Here is a 26080-nt window from a genome sequence, read left to right as displayed (position 1 = left end):
CCATAATGCACACATAATACAGCTTTATAGACCATGGTATAGCTTTATAGACCATAATCTACATACAATACAGCTTTATAGACCAGAATGCAGCTTTATAGCCCATAATATATCCAATTATATACAATATCAATAACAACAGAGCAGAATGCAGGTCGTTACTCATTCTCTCTGTGCAGACCCTGGCACCTAGCCCCCGCCGTGGCTTGTGGAAGGTGGGCTGCTCAGGAGGGGCTGGAACAGCAACCCACCCTTTGTCCCTGAGACACTTGGGATGTGCTGCCCTGGGTCTCAGGAGTCAAAGGGTTTGCTGGTTCCACGCTTGCAAAGCTTGGTGCTGTTTGAAACAAGGTTCAACCTGTTCAGAATGCTGTGGGAGACCTTCTCTGAGTGGTTCCCAGGGGTCTGCAGCACCCAGGGCCTGAAGGGTTTCCATTTCTGGTGCCTGTGTGTGCCTTGGTTGCCTGTCTCCACCTCACCCTCTCCTCTGTCTCTCTATTTTGTACCCCTTGTGCTGTTTTGGGCCCCCCTGTTGCCTTCACACTCTTTCCTCTAACTGTTCTTATTCTCCGTCTCGCTGCTCTCACTCCCTGCCCTGTCCCAGCTGAAGAAACTCAAGAAGCAGGTATGTGCCATCCCCTTCCAAATTGCTCCCCACCTCCTCCTTGGCCACAGGGGGAGATTCAAGGGTGGTGCAAGAAGAGTAGGACCCACTTACTCTGCCTTACTGCTGCTGTTGTCTTTGCTTTCCACCCCTAATCCCTGACCAGCTCTGCCTTATGCTAAGACATTAGAATGATCTCGGTGCAAGGTCCAACAAGTGTTGGCTTGGTGGCCCCTCTTGCCATGTCTGTAGCTCACCATAATCCCATCCAGAGGCCATGGCAGGAGGTTGTTCCTCTAAAGCTGGGCTTGGAGAGGCATTTCAGCACATGTGGTTTGAGCTTACTGTGCAATCTCCTCTCTCAAGATGTTTTTGCCTCTTCCCTTCACATGGTGAACTTGTTTCCCAACCACACGTGCCTTAGATTCCTTCTCCTCCCAGCCTCCTTTACTGGGATAAAACTTCCCCCTCTGTCTTAACAGCATTGTCAGCCTTTGCAATATCAGCCTGGCATTCCTTTGCATCCTGCCCTGTGGCTCTTCCCACCTGAAGCAGCTCAGGAGGGAGGTTTGTGATCTGACTCCTGAGTTCCCATCTGTGACCTGACTCCTCAATTCCCACCTTGCAGAGTAAGCTCTGCTTAGCCAGGAAGCCATGAGATGGGAAAAGGAGTTAGAAATAGATTCAGTAGCCATTACAGGCCCATGAATGTAGAACAAACCTCTCCCCCACTTTGGTTTTTGTCCTCCTTTCATGTTCTGCCCTGATGCTGGCTGTGCTAGTGCTGCCACCTGGTAGTTTCCTGCAAGCCCCCAGTATGAAAACTGCTGGCAAATGTAAGCCCCTGAGAAGCATGAAGGTTGAAAAGCCTTCACTCTGAGCCTGCTTGGATCTCCCTGGGAGACTTCTTTTGGACCAGCCTGGGTGGATCTGGCCTCTGGATGATGTGCAGATGTGCCCATGAGCTGGCTGCTGCAGCAGCAGGGTTTGTCCTCCTTCTCTGGGCTGAGGCTCCTCTCCCCACAGGCTCTGTTTCCAGCTTAAAGCCTGCTTCATGAAGCAGCTGGTGCTGATTTCGATGCTTCAGCTTTGCAAACGGTTCAAGATGGTTTTCCTCTGTGAGCCATGGGCTGTACTTAGACTGTTGTCTCCTGGTAGGGCGTGCAGCCACATGCCACCAAAATCCTGCTGGCCTGGGGCTGGAAATCCATTTGGGCAGGCAGCAGGCTGGTGGAACAGCAGGCTGCCTTCTGCAGGGCTGCAGGAATGTGCATTAGAAGACAAATGGCCACTTAGATCAGCTTGGGGTTAGTATCCTCAGCCCATTGGCACTCTTCTCTCATCCCTTTTGTATGAGTGAGAAGATGTTCTGCTGTTTCTTGCCCTCTTGTCTTCTTTTGCCTTTTGCTCTTGCCACCCACTCAAGCTCATGAGGATGTGCCATGGCTTGTGAATTCCTCTGCTTCTCTCTGGAGCAGGAAGGCATGCAGGAATTCTGGAGGTGGTTGAAGGGGAGAGGATGCAAAAAATGCCCTCTGGATGCTGGCTGAGGGCTGCTTGGCTCTTGGAGGATAAGCAGAGTGATGAGCAATAAGCACTAACTGCTGTGCTGAAGGCAATGCCCCAAGCACAGGCTGGGCATTGCTGCTGTGTTCCCGGTGCTCTGATGTCTCTAACCAGGCTGTCAGTGCAGACACCAGTTGGTATGGGGACAGTGGCTCCTAAAAGCATTTCCTCCACACTGTGCACTGAGGCTGGAGGGGTTACAGCCACCTTGTCCCTTGGTCCCTTCCTCCTACTCCCCCCCTGCCACTGCACGGAGCCAGATCTTGCTTTGGCAGTAATGTGTGCCCACAGGATGCCAGAGAGGTTTGGGTTGGAAGGGACCTTCAGTGGTCAGCTAGTCCAACCCCCCTGCACTCTGCAGAGACATCTGCAACTAGAGCAGCTTGCTCAAACAACCTGACCTGCAGTGGTTCCAGGGATGGGACATCTCCCACCTCTCTGGGCAAGCAGGGCCAGGGTCCCACCCTCAGTGTCAAACATTTCTCCCTTCTCCCTGGTCTGTATCTCCCTCTTTTGCTTTCACAAATACTGCTGTGGAGAGACTTGCCTCTGAAGTGATGAGCAACAAAAGTGACCCCACATCACTCCAAGGTCTCTGTTGGGCTAAGGACTGGCCCAAGGGGCATCGTTCTGGTGGCAGAGTATTTGCAGGAAGGAGAGAGCTGCACATTCCTTCCACCACCGTTGGGATTGGAGGGAGGTTAATGTCCATTAGCCATAAATGGCAGGGAACAAGGTTATATTTCTGCTTGCTTTGGTGATGTGAACTGCAGCCCAGCTCTGGCAGACAGTCTCTGTGATCAGCAAACCAGTAGGGTGACACTGAGTAAAGCATCAGCCCACCAAACCCAACCCATTTACCTTCCCGTTGCCCTTGTGCCTTCCCTCTGCTTGCATGTCCAGGCAGGCTTCACCAGGCACTTCCTCCTGCAGGCTGGGGAGCAGGGAGCTGCTCCTCCCTTCCTCCCTACACACCAGTGGTGAAATCCTGAGCCCCAAGGGAATCAATGCCAGCTCCACCAAGCCCATTGATTCCCGGGGGGGGGCTGGGATTTCTGTGCACATGAATCAGAAGAGGTTGGTTGTCACCTTTTTCTTTGCACAGTCAAACCTAGGGGGAATGGACTTGATTTAAACCCAAGCCAATATTTGCTGTCAGTCACAGGCTACCAGTGGCACTTGATCTGTGGCATTGTGAATATGTTTGCTAGCCATCTGCCTCTCTTATCTCCCAACACCCCTCCCTGTCCTTCCTCTCCAGGGTGCTCTAATTGATAGCCATGTGTGCCCTCCGTTCCTCTTTTAATCTCATTAATGGTTTTTAGCCCTTTAACCCCTCCCCCCTGGCTTTAAATCCATACATCCATAAATAAGTGTAATTTGATCAGAAGAGATTAAATCTAGTGATTTAATCAGCCTCTGGTTCTCGCTCTAATTCTCTTATCTCTCTCTGCATCTCCTCCCTCGCTCCTTCCCTCTCACAGAAGTCCATGAACCAGGTATGTGACTTCTGAATTCCTCTGCCTCGACCTGAAGGGTTAGTGTGTGCTTGGAAATCCAATTGCATTTGGCAGCTCTACAGCTGGGTCATGTTCTGAATTGGGACAAAAAGGAAACCTCTCAAATCAACAACAAGAAAGAAAGAGAAGGGGGAAAAAAAGAAGAGAGGAGGACTTTGTTTGGCAGCTGCTGGGAATTAGGTTTATTATCTGGTTGAAACCAATAGCATTGTTTCAACACATGATGATTACTATTTTTCCTCCTCCTCCCTCTATGGGAGCTTTCCAAATCTGGGCATGAAAATGAGACTGTGGTTATTTGTTTCTGTGTTTTAAAGACACCTCTGAAGCATCCAGAAAGGATAATGTGGGCTCTGTGGAGTGTAATGCAGGAACAACCTGGTCCAGGGTGAGGTGCCCCTGCCCAGGGCAGGGGGAGGGGTTGGAATTAGGTGGTCTTTAAGGTCCTTTCCAACCCAAACTGTTCTATGAATCTATGAACAAAGCTGGAATCTGGAAGGAGAGATTGTCCCAAGGCATAGAAGGAAAAGGTTTTGTTCCAGAGGCATTAAAAGCTGTGTAACCTTTTGAGGTTGTGAATCACAGAATTGTTAGGGCTGGAAGGGACCTCAAGGCTCAGCCAGTTCCAACCCCCCTGCCAGAGCCAGGGACACCTCACACTGCAGCAGGTTGCTCACAGCCACATCCAGCCTGGCTGCAAAAGCCTCCAGGGCTGAGGCTTCCACCACCTCCCTGGGCAACCTGTGCCAGGTGGAAACCTTTTGTCTTTTTATTGTTTAACCAAATTCTTAGCCAGGAGGTTTGGAACATTAAAGTTTAATGGAAACTGTGGTTTCTGCTGGCAAATGGTGCCAGTAACTCCAAAGCCATACTCAGGAATTCAAAGATGGTGGAAGAAGAGAGACCAAAGAAACCCCAATAATCAAGTATTAATGATGATCTGTAACATGCAGCTTCCTCACACCTTCCACCAGTAACCATTTCCTCTGCTCAGTGGTGTGCAATAACGAGGAGGAGAGCTAACAGTTGCATGCCAAAAGGGATAACTTCACTGCAGACAGCTCCCTGGAGCTGTAAGCTAGAGGCACAGGCACTGCTTGACCTCAGAGCCACCTCACACTGCCAACAGGATCCTTAGAGTGTTTAGTACCTGAGAAAGCAGAACCTCAGCTTGCAGCCTCCTCTAAACTGTCTGTGAAGGTGACCCTGTGCTGTTTGGAGATGCTCTACCAAAGCAGTGACATCCCAGCAGCTGCCCAGCCCAGGCACTTCACTCTGCTGTCCGCAGAGGGGATGCAGCCTCCCACCTTAGCTCGGAGCAGTGCTTCTGCCAGGCTGGAAGGGAGGAAGGTGGAAGCTGGGTGATTGATTTTTTTTGGCATGATTTCACACTTCAACATTCATCTGTGAGCTGCTCCTTGTCTCCTTCCTTGCCTCATCTCCATCTCTTCTCTGTTTAACCATATTAATTCTTGTCTGCTGTCTGCCAAGGTTTTTCTGACCTTGATTTGCACAAGCTGAAGGTCAGTCCTGCCATCCCTGCTGCTTTGCTTGCCTCTCTACTTCTTTTTCCCTGCTCCTTATTGACCTGCTACTCCCACTTTGAGCGCTGATCTCAGGCTTTGACATTCATCTGAGCCTTAAATGTGTGCAGAACACCAGGCAGTAGCACAACCTGATGAACTATAAAGCCAGACCTGCAGCACCTCCATCTTTTCTTTCCCCTCTGTAACATAAAGCACAACCAAAAGGGAAGTTTATGTACAGATCATAGAGTGGTTGGGTTGGAAAGGACCTCTAGAGGTCATCTGGACCAACCCCTCTGCAGTTAGCAGGGACATCCCCACCTAGATCAGGGTGCTCAGAGCCTCTCCAAGCTTGACCTTGAGTGCCTATAGGGATGAAGCCTCTGCCACCTCCCAGGGCAAGCTGTTCCACTGTTCCACCACCCTCATGGGAATGAACTACTTCCTAATGTCCAATCTACATCTACCCTTCCCTAGTTTAAAACTAAGTCAGTGTAGATGGAAGGAGAAGTAAATACAACCAGCTTGAGAGACAACTTTTCTGTCAGGAGGAGGCTGCCCCAGCTTTTCACATCACTGTAGGATCAGGTAGCTTTCTCTGTTATTAATGCTGCCTTTGTCTAAACTATCTTCTAAGTCACAGCTTCACCCTGCCCACGTTCACAGTCATTGCTGTGGTGTGGTTCCTGCTCTAACTCCTTCATCTTTGCTCACACTTTCCACTTAACCAAGCGCATGCATGCGCCATCCAAATTCCTGTGTGCTAATCAGAGGCATTCCTGTACACAGGAATCTGAAGATGTTGAAGCAAATCAGAGCCATGAAGAATCAATCCATTCCCCAAATGTACTTTTCCCTCTCAGAAAGTGTAATTGTTGCTTGCAACTCAAGAGTCACCTTCTAAGGAGCTTCCTTTCGCTCTTCAGGACCACCAGTGCTCCACCCCCCTTTATAGATTTGCATGAATTCAGCTGTTGTGATGGGTCAACATTCAAATTCCCTTTATCTTTCCCTCCTATGGCATCCCCTTCCTCAGCTCCTTCACACCCCACTGGAATCACTCTCCTTTCCCACCCCTATTAACGCTCCACCCCTATAACCTAGCCCTCAGATGACACTCCTTCCACCCAGCCTTCCTGAAGTTTGAGGTGATCCCCTCCTGAATAACTTCTAATTCTTTTATCTTCCTTTCCTATCTTGTGTTGTTTTGTTTTCACTTCCCCTGACACTTCCTACTAAATGAAGCCCCCCCTCCAGGTATGTGATTTAACCTCTCAGCTCCCCAGTGCCTGGCTGCGGGGGCTGTGTGTGCGGGCAAGGAATGCAAGGTGACAGGAGATAGCAACTTGCCTGTTCATCATGGCTGGGAGCTTGCATGCATGGGAGGTGGTTGGGTTTTCAGCTTAAGAGTTAGTTTATTTATCTAGTTAGTTAGTTAGTTGTTTTCCCACCAGTAATCAGCAGAAAGGAGAAGGACATTTTCCCTCTTGCATGAATAATTGGACTAAAACCCGGGGGAGGACCTCGTGGAAGAGTAGCTCAGCAAGAAGTGTCCTTGTGGAATGGGTTAAATTCTGTGCTGTGAGATGAGGAGGAGCTTTCCTACAGGGAATAGCTTCATTTGGTGACAGGAGAATGAGTTTTCCTGCAGGGAAAAGCTCCATCTCATGATATGAGAATGATTCCATGGGGTTTTTTTGACCCCTACTGGGAAAGCTTCTCATGATAGGAGAATGATTTTTTTTCCCTGTAGGGAAAGCTTCGTTTCAAACCTCAGGGTAGAACTGGACCCATTGACTCTCCAGAGGGATTATGAATACTGGGAGACTTTGCATTCCTTTTCTGCCTGCTTTGCAAAACACTCAGTGGTGCATGGACGGCTGACAAGCAAAACCTGCCCTGCAAATCCTCACTGCTGATCGATTCTTGCTTTGCCAGGGAAAGCTCAGCGTGCAAGGCAGACCTGCACAGGCTTCTAATGATCCTTTTCTTCCTGTGAAGCAATCCATTTGTAATCTTCCCTTGCAAATGGATGTGGAGAGCAGCAGTAGATTTATTTAGACAGCAGGCTTGCCTTCAAGGAAGAAAATGACCCCAGCCATAGGTCTGGAAGAGAGCACGGAGCTTCTTCGGCAGGGAGCTGACCGCTGGCGAGGGCTCGCAGCAGGGATTTCAGGAGGTTCCTGAACCCCCCCCTGGGTGTTTAGTTCAGCTGACTGAAATGCTGCTGCAGGAGAGGATGGATCCAGCGGTGCTTTGGGAGTGCTGACTGTGTTCATGTGCATATTTCAGCTCAAGGTCCTTGGTGCTGTCAGGCTGTGGTTTGTGCCATTATCATGCCAGGAAGTTCCTTTGAAGCACTGCACTATCATCTTCCAGCTGCCTCCTTCACCTGACCAAATTCCTTCCCCTCCCCTGTGACTTCTGTCTCTTTCGAATGTAGTCAATTTCTTTTACCTCAGGTTTACTTCTTCACTTGGTTCCCCTCTCCCTTTCTCCTCTCTGCCCCCACCCCTTTTGGCTCAGGAGCTCTTTTTGGGGTGTAAAATAACAGGTTTCTCCTTCTCATTCTCTCCTTTTCCATCGCCTCTTCTTCCATGACACTTCACCCCTGAAGTTCAGGAGCCAGGTATGTGATGACTTCTCATTTGCTCCTCCTAGTTGCAACGTGAGAGTGTGTATGTGTGTGACACAGAGAGAGAGAGAACAGGAGCCCTGGGCTGGTAGAAGAGAACAAAACCACCACCACAATGCTCATTTGCAGCCCTTCTCTCCTTTACTCTCCATGCTTACTACTACTTTAACCTTACAGCACCTTTAACTCCTGGTAGCCTCTCCAGATATTTCCTCCCTGCCTTAATTCACTAATTCCCTTAGGTTTTTTTCCCTCCTTTGTTTCTCCCCCCCTCCTACCCCTCTTCATGCATTCCCTGGTCTCTTTCTCAGGCTTCCAAGAGCTTTAAATATCTCTCTTGTGTTTGTGTTTTGTCTTTTCTTTCCTGTGTTTCCATCACTGCTTGCACCACGACACCAGCTGAGGAAACCCATGAAGAAGGTATGTGATGCACCTCCAGGCTCTCCCTCCTCTTTCTTTTCCAGTGCTGGGGAAATGGTGTCCAAAACTGTGACCTTGCTCAAGAGGACAGAGAGCATGGGAGGGAAAAGGTCTCTCTTGGATGGCTGTGGGTGAACACAGGGGAAAGGGCTGTTTGTTTGCCAGGTCAGATCACCACAAAGGTGTTTTTTCCCTTCCTATCTCCAGAGAGTCCAAGGTGCTCAACATGGCAGGGAGGGAGTGGGGAGATTTGCTCCTAGGAGAACAGCCCTGGTTGGGGAATTGACTACTCTGCTTCTTCTCTTTTGCTTTTATCCTTCAACCTGCAGCTGATGAAGAAGGAGAAAACTATGATGGTAGTTGAGACAGCAAAATCATCTTTCTAACAGCTCACTCCTTTTTTTCCACCCCTCCCTGCATTTGTTTTTGTTCTTCCCTTGATTTTAGACTCAGGAACTGGGCCAAACCCCCATCCCTGCCACAAAGAATCGCTCACACTGTGCACATCCAATCACCCTTGGAAGGGTCACTGGTGTCTTGACAGGCTTGTGCATCCTCATTAGGATGGTACACAGTGGAAAACAAGCTCCAGAAGCTTGCTCTGGACTTGTCTTTTAGCTGCAGTCTGTTGTGTCCTGGCTCTCATCAGCAAACCTCCTCTGTCCACCCCAAATCAGGAAGGTATCTCTTAAATCCTGCTGGGGAACGGAGCTGAGCCCTCCCCAGACGCTGCCTTCCTTCCCCAGCTTTAGAAGGTCTGAAGCTACAGACACTGAAATTTCTGCTCCAGCCACTCTCTTAAAACTGTGCTGAATGTCAAGCAGGTGAAGCCATTTCTCCAGCCTGGTGGGGCAGGCCATGGGCTTGAGAGAGTGTGTTCGTAATCCTTGGCTGGGTGGGCGCTGGAGCCTGTGGGTGGGACAGGAGTCATGAGGAAGGACCAAATCCAAACCCCTGCAGGGGCACTTTTGCCTTCAGATCTTGGCAGGACAGCTTAGCCTCTCTGGACCAAACTTCAACCCAGTTAAAACAATGTGTGGAAAGACTCTCTTGGACTTTTCCAGGCCTTTGAAGCAGCTTGGCTGCCCACTTTGACTGCCCCAGCCTCTGTGTTGGAAGTCCAGCACCACTCCAAACCAACCTTTCTTTCCTGTGTTTGCTTTTGCCTTTGTCAATCCTCATTTTTTCCCCTCCCCTTCTCCTTCTTAATTTTCTTGTTCCCTTTCCAGGCTTTTTTTCTTCTTCTTCTTCTTTTTTTTTAGGACAATACCCTGAGGACCTTCCCAAGCCCTTTTCTTTCCTTCTTTTTTTCTTGCTTTCCTTTTCTCTTCAATAGCCTATTGATTTTTTTGTTGTTGTTGTGGGGGTTCTTTAATACTTTTTTTTGCCCTCCCCCCTCTAAGGACACAGTGTGGGCTAGATAAATTGCTTCTGAGAAGTGGGATGAAGGGAGGGTGTGTAGGGATTTTTTTTGGCATGGAGTCCAAGGCAGCTCAGCTGGATTGACACAGAGTGGGGGGAGCAGTGTGTGGATATCTCCTGGATTGGGCAGGAGGCAGCATGGTTCTGTTGATGGTGGTGTGCACTCTCCCTCAGCTAACCCTTTTGGAAACCAGAAACACAGAGACTCTCTGATCACCAGGGCAGTGAGCTTGGATTTCCAGTGCCTTTTGCCTTCTTTTTGGTGGTGTTGTCCGTGGGGATTTTGCCCCAGCCCCCTTCCCTCCCACCATGGGCTCATGGGTGGAAGGAGCACAGTGCCCCATCAAAATCCACCACGGGAGCAGGAATTGGCCACCACAGTTCCTGCTCAGCAACACATCTTGGCCCAGTTCCTTGACTCAGTGTCTAGAAATAAGCAAATGGAAGGAGTACAAAATAAATCACAGCCCTGGGCTGCTTGTTGGTGCATCCAGCATGGACCCACACTGGGTGATGCCCTGCAAAGGTTTATTACCCTTGGGGTTTATTCTATTTCTGTTATAAAGGAGGAGTTTTGTATCTTGCTGGGGTTTTTAAACCTCCTCTTTCTTTGTTATCTCCTTTTCTGGTTTTCTGGAGGCACTTTGGAGCTACTCTAACTGCTGTTTCTTCTTTCAAGAGCAACTAACCAGGTGTTTGGGTGGGTTGGTTTGGTTTGGTTTGTTGCTGGGGGTTGGTTGGTTTGTTTTCTTTCCCTTGTGCAGTTGTTTGTCGGTTGAGGGAAGTTGAAAGTGCTGATTTGGTGGCAGCTGACACCAAACTCAGGCAGCTATTGACAGGCAGGTGGCCAGCCTGGCAACCAAGGTCAACAAACAAACTGCAGTCATTTCCTGTCCACTGCTGCTTCCCTGCCCCCTCCCTGTTACTAACTGGCAGGGATGGTGGTGAAAATTACCCTGGGTATGCCAGGAGGGAAGGGAATCCTCTGTGAGTAACATCCCTGACAGACTGGTTAATTGTGATTGCTTTTCCTCTCTCCAGAGGGAAAAAACAACCCCCACCCAAATCTAACCAATGTGCTGAGCAGCCCCCTGGCTGTTTGGAAAGCAAAGCAGTTCAAAAGAGAGTGGAGAAAGGGAGAAGGAGCTGCTGGTTAAGGGCATTGTTTTGTTTTCAGGGGTGGTTTCCAGCCTCCCTTGTACCCAACCACTGCTCCAAACCTCTTTTCTCACTACTTGCTGTTTAGTTTATTAGCATTCAGCTCTCAGCTGAAATGTGCTTAGGTAGGCAGAGTCCTGGCAGGGATCATAGAATCAATAAGGTTGGAAAAGACCTCAGAGAGCATCAAGTCCAACCTGCCACCCAACACCTCCTGACAACTAAACCATGGCTCCAAGTGCCACATCCAATCCTGTTTTGAACACCTCCAGGGACAGTGACTCCACCACCCCCCTGGGCAGCACATCCCAATGGCCAATTGCTCTTTCTGTGAAGAACTTTCTCCTCACCTCCAGCCTAAACTTCCCCTGGCACAGCTTGAGACTGTGTCCTCTTGTTCTGGTGCTGGGTGCCTGGGAGAAATGCAAAACATGGTCACCCATCCTCCCCCTGGAGAAAATGAAGCTTTTCCCCTCCTGGCCTCCAGGTGAGGCGTTTGGGAGTGCTGTCACAGCCAGGTTGTCATTGCCCTGCCGCTGAATTCAGGTTAGCTTTAGCCAAACAAGTGCTGGCTGAAAAAGGCAACATCATCTTCTAGCCTGCAGCCCAGCTGCCCTCCTTAGAGCTTCAGTCAGGGTGGCTTGAGGAAAGAGCCAACCTCACATTGACATCAACCCCATGCTGCACTGGGGACTTTTCTACAGTCTCTGGACTATTTTTATTTACCTTTTTAGTTTTTCCTGCCAAGCTGTGATTCAAGGCTAAGAGCAGAGGCACTCCTTGCAGGAGGAGCATGTGAGTGTCTCTCTCTCTCTTTTGCACATGCTCAGCATTTAACCAGTTTCTCTGGGATGTTTCCCCTATGGTTAAATTTCCCTTCCCTCCTTTTGCTTTAGCAGCTGGCATCACCTCTGTTGTTCTAACTGTTCTCCTTCTTCTTCCCCTTCCTCTTTTGCTCCACGTTTCCAAATGCAGAGGAGAAGCCCAGAATAAAGTAAGTATGGGGGGGGCAGGGCCAAGCCCTGCCACCGTTTCTCTGAGCAAGCAGGAGATGTTAGATTGTCTGTTGGGCAAATGGTCAGTGAAAGCCTTGATCCAAGCCTCCCTGCTGCAACACCCAGCTGTGCCTGTGTGCTTTTCTAGGAGGTCTGCTTCTCCCAGGGGGTGCCTCAGCAGTAGAGGCTGGCCAGTGTCTTAGGACCAGTTCCTGCCTCAGTCGAAGGACTCATGAACTGCCCAAGCTGCAGCAGTCTCAGACTGCTCTGTGCTATAGGCAGCTCAACAGTAAGCCATGACTGGGAAAACATCCCCCCAGCTGTCCATCCAGCCACCCACCCAGCCTCGCTGGCACTAGGAAGGGTGACCAACATTGGGCTAGGCTGACTTGGGCTAAATGAAGGTTTCCTATGGCCCTTCCAGCCCTGGGTCCCAGCAGCTGCCCTTCCCACACCACCAGCTGCCTGGCACAGAGCATGCAGCACCAACAGCCTCAGGGACCAGCTGTCTGGCAGGGAATGACCACGGGCTTTGGGAAGGAAAAGGAATTGTGGGGGTCAATCCCTGCCCAGGAAGGACAAGAGTCCTTAGTGCTGCTCTGGAGTCCTTTGCCAATCGCTGGCTGTGTCTCCACCAACATTCCTCCTGCTCTTCATGGGTCCTGAGGGCAGGGCAGGGCAGGAGGTGATTTACAAAGCCTCCTGTTCGTGAAGCTTACAATCCTTTCTTGCTTGTTTGTTTCTTTGCTTTTGTTTTGACTCTCTGCAGGCTAACTGCTCCTAAAATACCGGAGGGTGAGAAAGTAGATTTCGATGTAAGTATTCCTGAGCCTGGCTGTCTGTCTGTCTGTACCTGAGCCACACACTTGTGTGCCAACCCCCAGAGCTCCTCCTGTCTTGGACACTGCTGAGGATCGAGCCAAGGACAAAAGTGTGGATGCTTTGCTGCCTGTTTTCACTGAGAGCTACTCTCTGCTCCCTGAATCTCCCTGGATGCATTCACTGCTAAGCTAAAATGATGCATCTCTCCTTTTTGGTTCTTCTTTTGCCCCCCCTGGAATTTTTTGAGCCAATATCTGAAGAAAGGAGGAAGTTAAGTGGTTTAGGAGCTGTGAGATCCCCTGACCTGCTGTAAATGCTTTGAAGCTTGCAGGCAATAAGAGACTTGCTGCATAATTTCTGCTGGGCTCATGATGGTTGTGATGGGGAAGGGGTAGGGCGTGGGGAGGTTGATGCTGGCCCTGGGACTGAGACAATAGATTCACATAGGAGCTGGGAGCAGGAGGCTGCTTTGTTCTGCCTGCCTGCCCATAGCAGCATTGCCCCAGCTCTCCCTGCTCCATTTCCCCGGGGGGGAGAGGGGGTTGTGATTCAGAGCTGCTGCTCGCCCCACCAGCACACCCCAGCCACCCTGAGCCACCTGGGTGTGCTGGCAGCACTCACACAGCCTGGCTGCCCTCTTCCACCCAGCTGTGGCTGAGAACCTTCACCTAAAATGCCACCAGAATTTCAACAGGGAGAGATCCCAACACCTTCCTAGAAGGTTGGCAGGAGGAAAAAAAATCATAAGCTCTGGTGGTAAAAAGCTCCACAGAAATATCTGCTTTGTCCTGCAATGCAGGAACATCTTCTAGGTAAGATTCATAGCCCAGAGCAAAGGGGAGGCAGCTAAGGACATGCAATGAAAGCCAGGGATTAAATATGGTGTAGAGGAATGGGAGAAGCAGATTCTGTTCCCTACTGGGTTCCTGTCACCTGGATAAGTCTCTGAGTATCTCTGACCTGTAGCACCAAGCGTTTAAGCTAATCCTATGGATTTCCATGGCTGTTTGCAGACACCTCCTGCTTTTGTTTCTCTGTTTCTCAGCCAGCAGGGTGCTGGGAATGCCCAGGTCACGTTCCTAGAGCAATGTGGACTTTCTTAATGCCTTTTTCTGGCCTTCTAGGACATCCAAAAGAAAAGGCAGAACAAAGACCTGATCGAGCTGCAGGCCCTGATTGACAGCCACTTTGAAGCCAGAAGAAAGGAAGAGGAAGAGCTGGTTGCCCTCAAGGAGAGGATTGTGAGTGCTTGTACTGCCATTTCCCCTGACTGAGAGATGCTCTGTAGATGAGAAGCTGGCTCCATTAATCCCCTGTCAGGCTTTGGCAAGGAGCTGTACTGCCACATACAGAGGTCACTGCTCAAGTCACCACCAAAAGCCTTCTCCCCACAGCTGTCCCTTCTCTCAGCCTCTCTCTTTATGCCTGGCATTGCACAGGAGACCCTTCTGCATGCTCTGGCAAGGGGAGGAGGTGGCTCACCCTCTACAAACCAGAGCTCCTGGTGATGGGATTTAATGCTGGAGGTAGAGATAAAGCCACCATGATGATTCAATGCCTCTGCCCCTTGCAGGAGAAGCGCAGAGCTGAGAGAGCAGAGCAGCAGAGGATCCGTGCTGAGAAGGAGAAGGAGCGCCAGGCGAGGCTGGCGGTAAGGAATTCGTCCCAGCAGGAGAGAATGTGCTGCCCAGGGAGGTGGTGGAGTCACCATCACTGGAGGTGTTTAGGGAGAGGCTGGATGGGGTGCTTGGTGCCATGGTTTAGCTGATGAGATGGTGTTGGGTGAGAGGTTGGACTCAGTGATCTTGAAGGTCTTTTCCAACCTGGTCTGGTCTATTCTATTCTATTCTATTCTATTCTATTCTATTCTATTCTATTCTATTCTATTCTATTCTATTCTACCCCATTCTATTCTACTCTACCCTATTCTACTCTACCCTACTCTACTCTATTCTGTTCTAAGTGTCTTTGCACCTCTGGCCTTAGCATCAAATTGGAGAGCCCCAGAGATCCAAACACCTCACACGCTCTGGTTTGTCTCACCCCCAAGAAGAAAGGACCACCCTCTCCAAGAGAGGTGTGGTGGGCTGGAATTACCCCCAACACAAAATGTGCCAGGCTAGCTCAGATGGAAGCAAATGAAGCTCTGTGTACAAGCACAAACCACCATCTAAAACTGTGAAATGCAATGAATGTGCCAGGCTGGAGGTGGCTGTGAGCAACCTGCTGTAGTGTGAGGTGTCCCTGGCCATGGCAGGATTGGAACTGGCTGATCCTTGAGGTCCCTTCCAAGCCTGACAAGTCTATGATTCTATTGTTTCCCTTTTTACATCCAATGGTAATCTATTCACATTCTACCACTTGTGCTCAAGATCTGTGAAAAACTTCTTCCTAGGCACAGCCTAAAACCACCAGACAAGGGCAGGAAACTCCTACCAGTTGTCATCACCATGATTATCTGATCAGCTTCCCTGCTGTGCCACTGGCTGCTGGCCCAGCTGTGAGGCTCCCCTGGGCTCACTTGCTTCTGTGTGTCCTGCTCCACAGGAGGAAAAGGCACGGAGAGAGGAAGAAGATGCCAAGAGAAAAGCTGAGGATGATCTCAAGAAGAAGAAGGCTCTCTCCTCCATGGGTGCCACATACAGCAGCTACCTGGCTAAGGTAAAAAGCAGGGAGCAGTGGAGGCAACAGGGAAAGGGTAAAGCCTGGGCTTGGCCGGGAACGACCTTTATGACGAGCTGAGCAAGCATCCCTGCTTTGCTGCTTCGGGATCCCTAGCAGCTTGTCTTACATGCTCTGGCACTGAAAGAGCTGAACTCAGCCTCCATTCCTGCAGTCTGATGTTATCTGATGCTCTGCAAACAGGCTGATCAGAAGAGAGGGAAGAAGCAAACCGCTAGAGAGACGAAGAAGAAGGTCCTGGCGGAGAGGCGCAAGCCCTTGAACATCGACCACCTGAATGAAGACAAGCTGAGGTAGGAGGCTTAGCCCAGCCTGCTGAATGGAACCCACTGGAATGAGGCCTTACTGTGCTGGGGTTGTCTCCAGTGAAAAAATGAAGAAGACAGGAGGGTCCTCCCTCCTTGAAATTCCCCATGGGGCAATGTTAAGTTGTGCCTTTCCTTGGGCTGGAGAGGGGAGGGGGAACGTGGGTGTGGGGAATCCTTGAAATGGTTCAGTAGCTCTCCAGCCATGTGAACTGCAAAAAGTAAGAGGTCTCATTGCCAGTGGTGTGAAAGCTGCAGGGAAACAGATGATGTGATGTGTTTCTCCCATCTGCCTTTCCCCATGAACACCCAGGGACAAGGCCAAGGAGCTGTGGGACTGGCTGTACCAGCTGGAGACCGAGAAGTATGACTTTACAGAGCAGATCAAGAGGAAGAAATATGAGGTGAGTTGAGAAGCCCTTTTGCTGATGGCACTGGGTGGTTCAAAGGGTAAACCACCTCTCTGGCTCTTCTGGCAAAAGCCACATCACTTGGGTCTCCAATGCCCTTCTGCAAAACTTAAGCAACAGGGAACCAGGAACTGCATTTCCCTGGGCTGGATTTCAGATGTTAGGCTGAAACTGAATAGAGGTTGTCAGAGCCCCGTGGAAAGGCAATCCCAATGGAACATGGACTCCCTGCCCTCTGCTCAAACACCCCTTGCTCATTCTTCTCTCTCTCTAGGTAACTGGCCTCACAATTCAGTAGCTCTCAGTTCACTCATTGCCATGATAAAGTAGGACTTTTTAAATCCCATCTTTGGGTTCACACTTGAATGGTGTGAGTTTAGCCCCATCCCAGAGAGATTCCCTGTGGACTGAGCTCTCTGGAATCACTGAACACTGTCTCCAGACAGGACCATCTGATAGAATAGAATAGAACAGAACAGAATTGAATTGAATTGAATTGAATTGAATTGAATTGAATTGAACTGAATTGAATTGAATTGACCAGGTTGGAAAAGACCTTTGAGATCAAGTCCAACCTATCACCCAACACCATCTCATCAACTAAACCATGGCACCAAGTGCCTCATCCAGGCTCTCCTTAAACACCTCCAGGGATGGCGACTCCACCACCTCCCTGGGCAGCACATTCCAATGGCCAGTCTCTCTTTCTGGGAAGAATTTCTTCCTAGCATCCAGCCTGAACCTCCCCTGGTGCAGCTTGAGACTGTGTCCTCTTGTCTGAAGTGGTAGCAAAAAGTGGACAACACGCAGTCACAGGACAGGTCTGCACCCACCTACACCAGGTTCCAGTGGCTGAGAAACCCTACAGGCCCTCTGCCCATCTCCCCCTCCTTTAACTGCCAACCACACAGACAGCTGGTGGTAGGGACTGAGCAACACCAACATAACTATCTCAATCTCTCTTAGATTTTAACAATGCGTTGCAGGCTGCAGGAGCTTTCCAAGTTGTAAGTACAACGAACTTGCCTGTGTAACAGCAGCAGCAAAGGCTACCCAATGCATGAGCCTGCAGCATGGGCAGAGGCCAAGTGCCAGGCAGGAAGTGGCACTTGGCTCCTAGTGCAGAGAGGAAAGAGAAAACTGGACCTTGTGCCTCTGCCTTCCTTCCTTTTTCTCTCCCTTTCTGTTCTTTGAAAAGAGATGGAGTGCTCAGCTAGGAAAAGAGGCAGGGTCCCAGCTGGGATGTGGCTAAGTAACTGAGTGTGCAGCCCACTCAGCCCACCTCTAAAATAATTCTCCATCCAAACCTCTGATGTCCTGTGCACCCTGAGACACCTGGGCCACAAGCTTAGGGCTGTACATGCAATTGTTTGGACTTCATAAAACAGAAGAGTATGGGGTTTGGAAAAATTCTCCACCTCGTGGCACAGGTGGTCCAATATATTGGAGAGGGCTAAGTTAAGGAAAACAGGTGGAAAATCAGCAATGAAAGCAGTGCCAGGGCAAAGGTACATGCTATGGGGATAAAACCTGATGGAAAGCAAGGAGAGGAAGTGCCAAGAGTGAGCAGAGTAGAAGGCAAATGCACAGAAGAAAAGTAGAAGAATGAAGGGAAGATGATAGGGAGGGAAGTGAGGTGAAAGGTAAGTGACAACAGCAAAGGCAGTGAAGGAGACACAAGCAAGGATGCAAGGGAGAGACAAAGGAAGGAAGTGGGGCACGCAGGGCTGGAGCTGGTCTTTAGCTCTGGTGCCTGCTGCTCTTTGGTGCTTCATTGGAGTGTCACAGTCACTATCAGAAGGTTTCCTCTGAAGGTAAGTCACGAGTCCTTGGGTCAAACTGCACTTGGGAACAACACTTGGCTGCAGATCATTACTTAAACCACTGTAGCAGCTATTAAAGCTTCCATCAGTAAGTACAGAAGCAGGTGACCTGCTGATCCTTCCTCCCTTGTGTTGTCCTGTTCCTGCTGTTTCAGTCTCTCATTTTGTGTCTGTTTGCCACGGGAAGACACGAGCCAGGAGCTGCTGCCAGGCCACCCTGGTTGGCTGACTTCTGGTTGTCTTGTTTTGCATGTGGCCAATGTCAAGGGCCACTTTAAGGCTTCAAATGCTGGGTCTTGGACCTGCAGGGCCAGTGGAGAACTTTGAATGTCACCAAAAGCAGAAGCACAGCACATGTTGGTTTTCCAGCCCAGGAAAATGAGGTAGAACTCTGACCCAGTTACAAGTGAGAAGGTGAAGGGGACAAAGAGGGAATCACAGGATGTCAGGGGTTGGAAGGGACCCAAAGAGATCATCAAGCCCAACCCCCCTGCCAGAGCAGGACCATTCAATCTAGCTCAGGTCACACAGGAATGCATCCAGATGGGTCTTGAAAGTCTCCAGAGAAGGAGACTCCACAACCTCTCTGGGCAGCCTGTTCCAGTGCTCTGAGATCCTCACAGTGAAGAAGTTCCTCCTTGTGTTGAGGTGGAACCTCCTGTGCTGCAGCTTACATCCATTGCTCCTTGTCCTATCCCAGGGAGCAAGCGAGCAGAGCCTGTTCCCCTCCCTCCTGACCCCCAGCCCTCAGATATTGATAAACATTTCATCTATCCCCTCTCAGTCTTCCCTTCTCCAGTCTGAAAAGCCCCAGGTCCCTCAGCCTCTCCTCATAAGGCACATGCACTCTGCTTCTGGTGGGCCTTTGCAGCACCTGAGCTGGAAGAGTCCCATGATTTTAGTGGCTAGTCCAGAGCTCTGGGGCAGGTCTGAGCTGCTAAGTCAGGCCATAGGGTGCTCCTCCTGTGTAAGGTAGGTTGTTTGCTTTCCCAGGCATCAGGTTGCCATCTGCAGTTTACACATGGCTAAAGACAGAGGATGTTCTGTCTTGTGGGACAGACTCCCCGGTGGTTGGCAGCCATCGAAAGAGCTTCAGAAGGTCTTCAGAGTCATAGAATCACAGAATCAACCAGGTTGGAAAAGACCCCAGAGATCATGAAGTCCAACCTATTACCTGATACCTAACACCTCCTGACAGCTAAACCATGGCTCCAAGTGCCACATCCAATCCCTTTTTGAACACCTCCAGGGGCAGTGACTCCACCACCTCCCTGGGCAGCACATTCCAGTGGCCAATTGCTCTTTCTGGGAAGAACTTTCTGCTCTCCTCCAGCCTCAACTTCCCCTGGCACAGCTTGAGACTGTGTCCTCTTGTGCTGGTTGCCTAGGAGAAAAGACCAACCCCCACCTGGCTACAACCTGCCTCCAGGTAGTTGTAGAGAGCAATAAGTCCTCCCCTGAGTCTCCTTTTCTCCAGGGGAGTCCTCACTTTAACCTTTTCCCTCTGGTTGCTGGAGCTTTCCTTGAGTGTTTTGCTCTTCGTGCCCTTTTATCAGATGAGTGGCTGGGAAGGCGGTGACTGTTGGAAGCTCCTCACCTCCTGCTCTGCCAGACAGCAGGATGTGACACTCCTTTTCCATTCCTCACATCCCCACCCAGAGACCACTGAAGCTTTTTGAGCTTCCCCACTTCCCAAAGTGTAGGAGGAGCAGGGGAAGAGCGAGGAGGTGAGCTTGACACGTACAGCTGATGAAGCCATCCAAGAGCTCTCCAGCTGGCCAGGGTGACACTCATTGTGGTTTGCTTCACTGCAGATTGAGATGTGAGTCTGCAGGAGATTAATTTGTATGTGCAGGAACTCTTTTAATGAGGGTCATAAAATTCTAGCTGCCTTCTCCCCTGCCATGCAAAATTGCCTTGTGGATTTACGGCCAAGGAGCGACGTTTCTCTCCTTCAAGCAAGGGTGAGCTTTTCATTTCAAAGGAAGCATTAATCCCCACCACAGGCAGCCGGTGCCAGCCCTTCAGCAGGTAAAACTCCCCCCTCCCTGAGGGAGGAAGGTTTCCTTCTCTCTAAACGCCCCTGGTCATGTGTGTTGTTTGCAGATTATCACCTTCAGGAACCGGATCGATCAGGCTCAGAAGCAGTAAGTACCAATATCCCCTCGCCAGCCAGCTCCTGGCCGGGGGATATCTCCTCAGTGTTCAGAGGCACTTCAGCCTCCACCCTGACATTTTCTCACTGCAATGAAATGAGGCCAGAGATCATAGAATCAGCCAGATTGGAAAAGACCTCAGAGATCATCCAGTCCAACCTATTACCCAGCACCTCCTGACAGCTAAACCATGGCTCCAAGTGCCACATCCAATCCCTTTTGAGCACCTCCAGGGATGGTGACTCCACCACCTCCCTGGGCAGCACATCCCAATGGCAAATTACTCTTGCTGGGAAGAACTTTCTCCTCACCTCCATCCTAAACTTCCCCTGGCACAGCTTGAGACTGTGTCCTCTTGTTCTGGGGCTGCGTGCCTGATAGAAGAGACCAACCCCCACCTGGCTACAACCTCCCTTCAGGTAGTTGTAGAGAGCAAGAAGGTCTCCCCTGAGCCTTCTCTTCTCCAGGCTAAGCAACCCCAGCTCCCTCAGCCTCTCCTCACAGGGCTGTGCTCCAGACCCCTCCCCAGCCTTGTTGCCCTTCTCTGGACACCTTCAAGTCTCTCAATGTCCTTCTTGAATTGAGGAGCCCAGAACTGGACACAGGACTCAAGGTGTGGCTTGAGCAGTGCTGAGTACAGGGCAGAGTGATGGAAGGGCAACTCCTCTCCTGCCTCACATTGAGAAAATGAAGGGGAAACTGAAGTGAATGTAACAGCTAACAAGGAAAAGAAATCTATGTGTAATAACCATGTTTCTTCCCACCACACCTGCAAGACCTCCACCTGCTTGTTGCTGGGGGGGTTTCAAACACCTGACTGAGGTGCTTTGAATACCCCAGGGAAGACAACCCTTGTTTATGGGAGGTGAACAAGTGGTTGCTGAGGCTGTAAGGAATGGTGTGTAACAAGACTAACACCAGGGGATAACTGCTGTGAGCTCTCTTCACTCCTCATCTCTCCCACACCTTCCTTTCCACAAGGCTTCTATGCCATTTGATTGTTTATTTCATTTTTTGAGTCTTCTCCCTGTTTGCAGTGAACTTAGGTGAGACCAGGGCAAGACACAGCCTTGGGGGCTTGTAGAAAACTAAGACACAGAGGAGGAACTGCAGGTGGGAGTTGACCTTCACTGCGCTTCTGTAGCTTCTCAGCAAAGCCACACCAGGAATGAAGTGGTGGTCTCTGGTGGCATCTTGTAGGAATGGAATGGAATGGAATAGAATAGAATAGAAGAATAGAATTAACCAGGTTGGAAGAGACCTTTGAGATCACTGAGTCCAACCTATCACCCAGCACCATCTAATCAAGCACCCCATCCAGGAGTGACTAGGCTCTGTCTTCCCACTCCCCCAAGCCACCCTGCCTTATCAGATGAATGTTGCACCAGGAGGTTTGGCTGCCTGTAGGTGCCAAACACAAGGCTTGACCTTCCCCGTGGTATTTACTGCGGAGAGCTGTGGGCTGATAAACCTCAGCAGAATGTGCAGCTGCAGAAGGATGACCTGGTTCGTCCGGGGGCTGCTGCTCTTCTGAGGGGCCCTACCACACCACCCACTGCAGGCTCTGCCATGACCTCATGCTCCCTCCTCCCAAAGACAGAATGCTCCCTCAGGACAGCATCTGAGAAGCTCACAGCTCGTGAGATTTCAGTGGCCTGAGATTTCTCCCCACACTGGGTGGTGTCATTCCAAAGCAACGCCTGCTAGTGTGTTACCCAAAGGATCAACTGATCCTTCTGCCTCAGGCTTTTAAGTCTCCTTAAGCCCACTCTAAAGGTTAGGCAACACATCAAACACAGGCACTTGTGGAGATAAGTAGCTCCTCCATTCAAGGCAGAGCCCTTTTTACTTCCCACGGAGGGTTTGGGGCTTGTGGAAAGGCTGGTGCAAGGTACACGGGGATGGAGTTAGGATGAGCAGCAAATGCTCTGCTCTCTGCCATGCAGAAAGTCACATTTTCAGAAAGACCAAGTCCCTCTTGCTTGCAAGGTAAAGTATCCACTACATGCAAGTCTGTGTCGCCGTGCAACACCCTCCTGTGAAGGTGGCTTGTGCTCTTGAACCAGTCCTGTGCTGCCACAGAATGGTGTGGCTTGGAAGGAACCTCTGGAGACCATCCAGCCCAACCCTTCTGCTAAAGCAGGGGCACCCAGAGCAGCTTGCACAGGAATGTGAGCTTTGGAAGTCTCCAGAGGAGGGGCACTGCACAACCTCCCTGGGCAGCCTGCTCCCGGAGCTCCAGCACCCAAGGGGCAGCACCTCAAAAGTCTGCCCAGATGTGTCCTCCACATGTTTGTCTCTGCTCTCCAGGGGAACCAGCAGTTCTGCAGAAGGCCTCTCTGTGGAGAGCCATGCCCCACCACCTTGTGCTTGGGGTCTTGAGCAACCTGGTTTAGTGGAAGGTGTCCCTGCCCATGGGAGGGGTTGGAACTAGATGACCTTTAAGGTCCCTTCCAAGCCAATCCATCCTCTGAATCCACGATCCAACCTCGTGCTCTGCCATATCAAAGAGCTGCCCCCAGTCTGCATGTGCTTTGGTTCAAGAAGCAGCCTCCTTCTGTGTGTGAGGTGGAAAGGTTTGGTGATGCACTGAGCCCCCAAGCCCCGAGGTGCTGCCTAGGGGAGCCGGTGCAGACTCTAACTCAACTAACTTCCTGCCTGGCTCCTCTCTGACCCCAGGCGCTGAGCGCTTCTCAGTCTGAAGGTAAGTGGCTTGCATGTGGGATTGCAGACCTGAGTGTGTATGAAGATACTCTCTGGAGAGAGTTTACCTTGGGTGCCTTGGTGGGCAGCACAGCTGAACTGCTCCCACACACACCATGAGCAGGATGGGGACCCTGAGAAGAGGGGAAGGCTAAAATGTTGTTTGGAGTAATTTGGGAGGCTCTTGAGCTCACAGTGTAAGGAAGAAGCCACTCTGCCTTTGCCAGAGAAAGGCAGTCCTTGGAGCTGAAGCATTGCTCAGGTTTTTTTGCCTCCACTACTGGCTGACTACCACACATGGGGGATTTGACCAGAGCTCCCTGGTAATGAGGAGGTTTTACTCCAGAAATAGCTTTGAATCCCAAACTTCAGTTCGTAGCAGGGAGCATGAAGTCTGTGGCTGGGCAGGCTTGCCATCTAGCCTTCAGACCACCTGGACTTCTGTCCTGACAATGCAGGAATCCAGAAGGGTCAACCTTTTTCAGGCATATATGCAGATCCTGGCCTTTCACTGAGTGCCTGTGGAGGAATCTGCTTTCACACTGTCACAGAACAGTAGGGGTTGGAAGGGACCTCTGGAGATTATCAAGTCCAATCTCCCTGCCACCTAGAGAAGGTCACACAGAAACATGTCTAGGTGGGTTTTCAATGTCTCTAGAGCTGGAGACTCCACCACCTCTGTGGGCAGCCTGCTCCAGGGCTCCCACACCCTTAAATTAAAGAAGTTCCTCCTCATTATTAGAGATCAACAGGATTTGTGTCAGGAGGTGCTCCGTGGCAGGCATGCCCGACATGTGGGAAGCAAAAGCAGCTGAGAGCTAATCTGAGGCTCAGAAACACTCAGTGGTCACAGAGCCCCATGGTTTCTCACCAAGCTGACACCTTTTTCTTTCCTTTTGCATTGTAGCAGCAAGAAGGCTGGAGCCAAGGGCAAGGTTGGCGGGCGCTGGAAGTAAAGAAGCAGGCAGGATGGCCCTTGGCAGCGTGCTGAAGCCCTGCTGGTCTCCTCTTTCTTCCTTCACCAATCACTTGTGTTCCCACGCCTCAGCAACAACAAAAAACCACACCACCAGCCTCTGTTGGCTACTGCTGCTGCTTCTCTTCTCCTTTTTCCTCCTGGAGGGGTCTGGCAGCTTCCTCAGGCAAAAGGAAGCGAGTTCCCTGCGGAACAGAGATGACTCCTCGCTGGCTTCTTCACTTCCTGCTGAGCTTGTCCTTTATCCTCCTGATGCCAACCCTCTGCTGTCCTGTAGATTGCTGTGTACAAATCTCTGGATTTTGTAAATAAAGCATGACCAGTACCTGCTCCCCATGGCAGCCCTCTGGAGCAGCCTTGCATACTTTCTTTGACGCCACCCCCTTTCACAAGGGCTTGGAAGCTGGTCCAAATCCTTACTTAGTCTCATTTGATCCAGCTCTGCCCCTGGGACTGGGGCTTGGTATCATCAGCAAAGCCCCAGGCCCCTTTGGACAGCCACCACCCAGGCAGAGTACAAAAGGCAGCTGTTTTGGGGCACATCCTACTCTGGGTGCCAAATGAAGTCAAAATTGACTCAAAGGCTTGAGGCAGGGAGGGAGGGCTTCAAAGAACTGGGACCAGAAGGACAAATCCAGAGCTAGTGGTAGCCTTCAGCAGGTGGCATTGCCTTAATGCAGACAAGCCACAGGGCAACAGAGAGGATGATCCACCCAAATCTCACCTTACAATGTTTATTGAGGCAGTTAGCCTTCATCTGACAGGAAAAACCCACCACTGAAGTGTGAAGTACTGGGTTGCTTCAGTGCAGGTGGCAAAGCATCAAGCACAACAGTGCAGGTGCCAAAAAGGGCTGTTACTACATTTGGGATGAACTATGCTGCATGGTGGTCTTCTCTTTGCCAGTCCTTGGAGTGCCCTGTTGGAGGGGAGTCCACCATGGGTGGTGGTTCTCCCTCATGTTGCCAAACTTCTGGCTGTTTATGGTGTCCACATTCACATTCAGCTCTCTGGTAACATGTGCTGGGGTGTCATAGACCACGAGAAGCCTTTTAGGTTGGAAAAGACCTTCAAAGATCATCTAGTCCAAACAATCATGGGATAGAAGGCAGAATAATACAGAATTAACAGGTTGGAAAAGACCTTTGAGGTCATCAAGTCCAAGTCATCACCCATCACCATCTGATTAACTCAACCATGGCACCAACTGCCTCATCCAGGCTCTTCTTAAACACTGCCTGGGATGGTGACTCCACCACCTCCCTGGGCAGCACACCCCAATGGCCAATCTTTCTCTCTGTGAAGAACTTCTCCCTAACATCCCCATGCCTAAACATTCCCCAGCCTAAACCTCCCCTGGTGCAGGTTGAGACTGTGTCCTCTTGTTCTGTAAAGGAGATCATCCAGTCCAATCTTCAACCCAGCACATAAGGGTCAACACTACACCATGTCCCTGAGCAGCAGGACAATGCACTGCTTGAACACCATGGCATGAGCAGGGGACTCTGACCAGAACAAGCTGCTGGCCTTGAACACTTCCACTGTGATGGGATACCCACAGCTACTCTGCCCAGCCTGATTCAGTGTCCCACCACCCTCATGGTAGAGTTTCTTCCATGTGTGTTCCTGTGTGACCTGTGCTGGATTGTGGTTGTGCTCTGGCAGGGGGGTTGGACTTGATGACCTTCGGAGGTCCCTTCCAACCCCTAACATCCTTTGAGCCTCTGATCCTATGTCCACTGTCAGAGACCAGGAGAAGCTACCACCCTAAACCACCATGCCGTGCCCATGGCAGGGAGGTTGGAACTCCTCTAAGCCTGGAGAGGAGGAGTCTCAGGGGAGACCTTCTTGCTCTCTCCAACTCCCTGAAGGGAGGTGGTAGCCAGGTGGGGGTTGGTCTCTTCTCCCAGGCAACCAGCACCAGAACAAGAGGACACAGTCTCAAGCTGTGCCAGGGGAAGTGTAGGCTGGAGGTGAGGAGAAAGTTCTTCCCAGCAAGAGAGATTGGCCATTGGGATGTGCTGCCCAGGGAGGTGGTGGAGTCCCCATCCCTGGAGGTGTTTAGGAAGAGCCTGGATAAGGCACTTGGTGCCATGGTTTGGTTGGTTAGATGGTGCTGGGTGATAGGTTGGACTTTATGATCTCGAAAGTCTTTTCTAACCTGGTTAATTCTGTATTCTGTATTCTCTGTATTCTGGATGAGCCTTGAGGTCCCTTCCAACCCTGACAACCCTGCGATATTCGCAAGCGGCGGAGGCGAATCGGGGCCAGCAGCTTGGCTGCTCTCCGCCTGTCCGCGCCGCGCTCCTCCGCTCCAGCAGAGGGCGACAGCTGCTGCCACCCCGCGGCCGCGCGCC

At 50.7% G+C, this 26080-nt stretch overlaps 1 protein-coding gene across 32 annotated transcripts in view; it reads left to right on the top strand.

Moving 5' to 3' along the window:
* Nucleotides 1-24074, top strand: part of TNNT3 (troponin T3, fast skeletal type) — a 38675-nt gene extending 14601 nt beyond the window's left edge. For 3 of the 32 annotated variants that reach the window (XM_068148353.1, XM_068148349.1, XM_068148352.1), the window contains 13 exons: nucleotides 605-625; nucleotides 3655-3669; nucleotides 7834-7845; nucleotides 8251-8271; nucleotides 11827-11845; nucleotides 12616-12661; nucleotides 13793-13909; nucleotides 14242-14319; nucleotides 15216-15329; nucleotides 15534-15643; nucleotides 15969-16059; nucleotides 17032-17072; nucleotides 23655-24074. In XM_068148353.1, the coding sequence (XP_068004454.1) occupies nucleotides 605-625; nucleotides 3655-3669; nucleotides 7834-7845; nucleotides 8251-8271; nucleotides 11827-11845; nucleotides 12616-12661; nucleotides 13793-13909; nucleotides 14242-14319; nucleotides 15216-15329; nucleotides 15534-15643; nucleotides 15969-16059; nucleotides 17032-17072; nucleotides 23655-23703 (734 nt within the window). In that variant the 3' untranslated portion in view covers nucleotides 23704-24074. Of the gene's footprint in view, nucleotides 1-604; nucleotides 626-3654; nucleotides 3670-6461; nucleotides 6474-7833; nucleotides 7846-8246; nucleotides 8272-11826; nucleotides 11846-12615; nucleotides 12662-13792; nucleotides 13910-14241; nucleotides 14320-15215; nucleotides 15330-15533; nucleotides 15644-15968; nucleotides 16060-17031; nucleotides 17073-19994; nucleotides 20036-23654 lie in introns of all 32 variants that reach the window. The other 29 variants (XM_068148355.1, XM_068148362.1, XM_068148363.1 and 26 more) reach the window with 15 other exon arrangements.
* Nucleotides 24075-26080: the final 2006 nt, after the last annotated feature.

The sequence above is a fragment of the Melanerpes formicivorus genome, unplaced genomic scaffold (assembly GCF_026170545.1).
Source record: "Melanerpes formicivorus ecotype bairdi unplaced genomic scaffold, bMelFor1.0.p_v2 SCAF_16, whole genome shotgun sequence".
Lineage (NCBI taxonomy): Eukaryota > Metazoa > Chordata > Aves > Piciformes > Picidae > Melanerpes > Melanerpes formicivorus.
Note: the sequence above shows the minus strand (reverse complement) of the source record. Positions and strands in the feature narration are given on the sequence as shown.